This window comes from Cydia pomonella, chromosome 2 (genome assembly GCF_033807575.1).
Source record: "Cydia pomonella isolate Wapato2018A chromosome 2, ilCydPomo1, whole genome shotgun sequence".
Classification (NCBI taxonomy): Eukaryota; Metazoa; Arthropoda; class Insecta; order Lepidoptera; family Tortricidae; genus Cydia; species Cydia pomonella.
The window spans coordinates 9025612-9031450 of record NC_084704.1 but is presented as its reverse complement, the minus strand read 5'-3'; the positions used below and the strand labels follow the sequence as shown (position 1 = coordinate 9031450).

The 5839-nt window shown below is 37.0% G+C and overlaps 1 protein-coding gene across 1 annotated transcript; it reads left to right on the top strand.

Annotated features, from left to right (window-relative positions):
* The first annotated feature begins 1431 nt into the window (after positions 1 to 1431).
* LOC133533291 (aminomethyltransferase, mitochondrial) lies at positions 1432 to 2758 on the top strand. The gene has a single exon (XM_061872260.1). The coding sequence runs from the start codon at positions 1503 to 1505 to the stop codon at positions 2739 to 2741; it is 1239 nt and encodes a 412-aa protein (XP_061728244.1). The 5' UTR covers positions 1432 to 1502; the 3' UTR covers positions 2742 to 2758.
* The last annotated feature ends 3081 nt before the right edge of the window (positions 2759 to 5839 follow it).

The window sequence follows — 5839 nt, the reverse complement described above, 5'->3', positions numbered from 1 at the left end:
AATCCTTTTTTATGCAGGTATTTAATCACAGCACGCTGCTCTAATTTCTCCATTTTCACGATATCTACCGACACGTAACTTTAAATATGCCGTAAACTTGCTTTTAAATATAGACGCCAATGAAATTTCGCGGGAAGACAGTTGAATAATGACAGTTCAAAATGGCGGCAGAAAAAAGAAAAAAGTTTTTTTTTTCATTGGCGAGGCCGCGAATTTTTCAATCAACCCTCGTAGCAAGTTGCTTGAGCATCACTTTCTATAGGAGTTGAAGATTTAGTATTTTTTTAGTACTTTGGGGGAGAATTTCTCCCAATAGGTTGAGTTTGGGCAGCTAAAAAAATACGTGTCTTATTTTAGACTACTTTATAACATATATAAATATAAATCAAATCGGAACCGGACGGTTGGGTACCTTTCCGTGTAAGTTTGTAACTGGTAACGAGAAAAGATAAAACTTTCTTCATTTGTAACCTCACAGCGGTTACAAAACATAGTTATAAAAGCGGCCGAGAATGTTTGAATTTGTAACTGGTTATGAGAAAAGACTAAATTTTCTTATTTTGTATCTGGTTACAAAACTCGGTTACATACGCGGCCGAAAGGAAGATTTGCAGTAGAACAGCAAGATGCTGAGTTTATTTAAATATTTTTTCAGCACATTAACTGGTAAGGTAGAAGTACTAGTGCTCGACGCTGCACTAGTACTCGACATGGGCACTTTATGTCAAAGTGACAAGGATTAAGTTCGAATACAGAAAAATCTTCGTTGTTTAAATTTAACCTATATTTCCATGAAATAAAGTGCCCATGTCGGTGACTAGTGCAGCGTCGAGCACTAGTACTCCTACCTTACCTAAAGGCCTTCTTCATTGTTCAAAAACTAATGAGAAAGTGGCATTTTATCTACATGTGGGGCAAAGTAATCAGATGCAAATTTTGAGTTTCCTTATAATAGCTGGTAGAATTGACTTTTAAACGATATTTATTTAAGCGTATTTTCCTCGCGTTTGTGTGGTGAAATTTTTTGTTTCACTCGAAAGCAAAGTTTGTTTCTTCGTGCCTTGATACCCTCGCAACGCAACGCATATCAATATTAGCACGAGCGGTTAAACAACAACTTTGGCCCCTTGTAAAACAAATAACTATTTTTTTACTTCGACGTGTCGCCTAACCAACAGTCATGATGATCAATTGATCAGTAATTGAGAATTCATGTGTGCTATCATTTTTAAAGATTTCAATAAAATCATTTAAAAAAATGCCGTTTTTTCTAAGCAATTTCAAACTCCATACAAAACATTATAATATTAATGGCTTATGCAACTTAATAGTCTCCACACACAAGTTACGTTATCAGCACCTATTTTGTTTGTTTCCAGCAGTTTGGTGACCCTTGACCCACCATTACGGGACACTGATAGTGATAAGTACCTATACAAACTGCAGTCTTCATGAGACCACAGTTTAGTATAGTCATCTAATATCTCTGTGTAGGTGTGAAAATGGGGTCTCTGAGCCGATTTTGCGCTTTTAGTTGTAAACATTCTAATGTTAAGATCACACCTCTGTTTCAATTAGTGCGCGCATACAGTGACGGACATCAAAAGGCTCTGAAAACACCACTGTATGACTTACACACTCGGTATGGCGGCAAGCTAGTGAACTTTGTTGGATTTTTACTGCCGGTACAATACGCAGACTTGAGCGTTACGGCTTCCCATTTATTTACACGTAAAAATGCCTCAATTTTTGATGTATCCCATATGCTACAGACGAATGTGCGTGGGAAAGATTGTATATCATGGTTCGAATCGCTCTGCCCAGTGGACTTAAAAGGAATGGCGGATGGATCAAGCGCTCTAACAGTTTTTTTGACAGAAAAGGGCGGCATCATTGACGATTTGATTGTTACCAAAGTGAATGATGAAACACTGTACATAGTGTCAAATGCTGGGCGGCTAGAAGTCGATAAGCAACATATGTTAAACTCGTCGAAGTTATTTAAACAGCAAGGTAAAGACATATACATCGAATTTTTGGACGTCAGTGATAGAGCTTTGATCGCCGTACAAGGCCCGAAGGCCGCTTCGTTGCTTCAGCCGCTTACAGACGTCTCTATGCCTGACCTAACATTCATGACTTCCCGCGTGGGCTCCGTGGCTGGAGTGCAAGGCTGCCGCATCACGCGCTGCGGCTACACCGGTGAAGACGGCGTCGAAGTGTCAATCCCGGCCGACAAAGCAGATCACGTCACAGAAGCCTTACTCCAATCAAATGACATAAAACTGGCGGGGCTGGGAGTGCGGGACTCGCTCCGGTTGGAAGCAGGCTTGTGTCTATACGGAAACGATATCGACGAGACTGTTACTCCAGTGGAAGCTAATTTAACTTGGCTCATATCTAAGCGCAGGAGAGGTGAAGCGAACTTTCCAGGAGCTGACGTAATCTTACGGCACATTAAACAGGGGGTCGAAAAGCGGAGAATCGGCGTGCGCATGGAATCTGGAGCTCCAGCAAGAAAAGATGCTATCCTCAAGAATCTGGATACTTTAGATGTGGTTGGAAAAGTGACCAGCGGGTGTCCGAGCCCTTCGCTCGGCGGGAACGTGGCAATGGGCTACGTGGCGGAATCTTTGAAGAAAGTCGGAAATAAACTATTGGTTAACATTAGAGGCAAGGATGTCCCATGTCTTGTTGCTAAAATGCCATTTATCCCGTCTAATTATTACACGAAGAAATAAAATAAAAATATATTAAAGTATCATTTTTATTCAGAGTACCTTTAACACATAATAGAAACAATACATCATAAAATACCTAGTACTAATTAAAACAAGTCATTAATACAACAGTGTTTGAGCGATAATTAATAAAACATATTGAAAAAAAGGAACGTCATCATCATTATTATTTTACTCTGCTAATAAGCAGTATCTACGATAAAAGCATGTAAACATAGTGAGCATGGAATCCAAAGGAATGTTGAGTGATTTGGCACTTCATTAATACTAACACGTTAATAAGTATATTTACATTGTACTTAGCGTTGACTATCACAGGATTATTTGCATGGAATATATTTTTTAATCACATCTAACAAATCAGTCCACATTTTAACAGTAACACTCTTAACTGATCATTTTGGATCTTATATCTATGAAATAAGGTTCACAGTCGGTTAACAGTTGCCGATGGTTCTTACGTTATTTTTGTTATATTATACTTAATACCTTCCATTTTCTCATAAAAGTTACAGTATATAGTCAATATAATATAGACAGATATATGAATGGGGGAAAACTGATCTCGCTCAGAGAGGCCGCTTGAAATAGGTTTCAACCGACATTAATCATTATTGCTGTCTTTACTGTCGTAGTCAGTACTATGTGTTTTGTGTATTCCGCGTTTATGTATTGACGTTCTATGTACTCGTAGATAAGGTTTAAAAGTTACGAATTAAATTCGCAAAATATATGTATGTTCAAACAAATTTTGAGAGATATTTTGTTGACATGAACTTTGATTGCTTTACTCAATAGAGAAGAAATTGGGATTAAAAAAATTCAAAACCTTAATTTGAACTCACGGACTCTAACCTGTTATTTAGGAAGGAATCGATCCCTCTCGCATCGAATGATAACAGTAAAAATAAATAAGCAATATGTTTTTAAAGTTTTTTGTATTTGGTACTTAAAGGTTACATTTCTAAATAAATGAATGTGCTAATCAACCAAAGAATGTCTACAAACATTCTACGTGACAGTACTCCATCATTCGACGCGAGAGATATGAAAATTTTAGCGCCTCCTGCGCTAGGCGTCTGCGAGCCCGCTCGGCGTCATTAAATTCTTACAACTCATTACGTTTTATTTGTGATTTTATTACATTAAAGACCCGAATCACACCACACACATTTAAAACATTCACTGCCAGACAACAAATAAACAGTACCCTTAAAACTAGGCTAGGCGCTAGGCGGGTTGGCCAGGCCACATAACGATTTAATTAATATATTCCACAGTATGTATTGAACACGGTAGTGAACGCCCACGACGCGGCGGGCGCCTGGGCTGTGCCAAGTTTCATAATCATCCTGTTATATTTATTTTGTTTGTTCTTAGTCTCGCCAGTACGTGAAGCATTTACAATTTACAAAGCTATTATTACAGTATTAATTACGTTATTTTGTCACCACCAAGTTGTTATCAGTGGTAACTACTGGGAAAAGGTGAGAGATTTTTTCCCAGTAGTTAGTTACCACCAAAATGTTGTTGGAGTTCAATACTAATAAAACAATAAGTAGTATAGTATAAATATAGAGTGATTTAATACACATTATTTACATAGTGCACGAATAGCATAAAATATATTCTAAAACAAAACAACTTATTTATTTCTGTAAGAATAAAGTGGGTACGTATATGTACTGTGCGAATTGGCAACTCGTAAGCCAGTACAGTATAGTGAAATTGTCATCGCGCGAGCGCGGGCGGACCGGGCTGTCGAACAGACCATCGTAACGTGACCGATACATTAATAAAGAGAGCGCGCTAGAGATATGCGTTTATACTGGTTGGTCTGAGCGATCAATACGTCCACCGAGCTCGCCCAGCAGTTGGCGATAACAGTCCTACAACATGCATGGGGTTATGTTACGTGTTAAGTTTTAATCGCTACGGCGTCCTATCCTACGAGCTGATAGCAATACGCATAATAATTATTTTACTTTGTTTTATTTGGAATTATTACATTATATTAATTATTATATTATATGTTTTTTTCTTTTTAGCCACCATTGCCACCAACCTCGAGAGCATGAGAGCATTTATCTTGTTAATTGTAATTTGAATTAATTGTGACGTTATCTATGAAAACTGGATCTTTTGTCAAGGGCGCTTACGCCACACTACGTAGCGCAGCGTTGTATTTATATAGGAGCATCGTTGATAATGTCATTAATGTCGTAAGCGCCATCGACAATGAAGTCCCTTTCAATAAATAACCTCACAATTATAGGAACGAACAACCAAATCAGTCAAAGACCGATTTTTTTATCACTTTTAAGGCTGTTTACTGAAAGAATAATCAACTTATAATTAAACGAATAACGAATTAACTTTTCGACTTTTAATGAATTATTGATTAAATTAAAACAGTCTATATTTATACTATTTTTATTAGCATTGAACGCTAACCAAATTTTGGTGGTAATTACTGGGAAAAAAATTGGTTTGGTGGTAACTAGTGGGATTTTTTTTCCCAGTAGTTACCAGTGGTAAAAGGTGAGAAAAAAAATCCCACTGGTACATGTGCACGAAGGAACGAAGTACAATTCCATTTCATTGGCACTTAGTAGATACATTAATTGTAGGTACTCTAGCTAAAATGATGGTTATGAACTTATGAATTTGATCGGCATTTGTTATGGATAGTGTCTAATATATATGGATCTGTCAGTGTCAAAAGTGACATTTCTTCATAACCTCGTATTACAATCAGAATATGCCTCACAGGCAGTAGGTTAAATTTCTATGAACTTTTATTGTAGAAATATTTTATTTCCTCTTAATTTCACTTGTAATTAGGGCTTGCAATATCGGATGGTTTCCAATTCCGGAACTGATTTTCGATATTGGGTCCCAAATCCGGAATTCCGAAACTGGTTCTGGAATTGGGGTGCACCATATTTTTATTACATTTTTCTATAAAAAACAACAAAAAATGATAAATTCTGATACTTTACGTTTATCAAAGAAAGTATTGTTCCAATGGAAATTAATTTGAAGTATTTTTAATCGAGAAATATCAATAAATTGAGTAGTGCCGTCTTTACATCTTT

Bases quoted from the DNA above. Each gene is read 5' to 3' on its own strand.
- LOC133533291 (XM_061872260.1), top strand. From the start codon at position 1,503: ATGGGGTCTCTGAGCCGATTTTGCGCTTTTAGTTGTAAACATTCTAAT.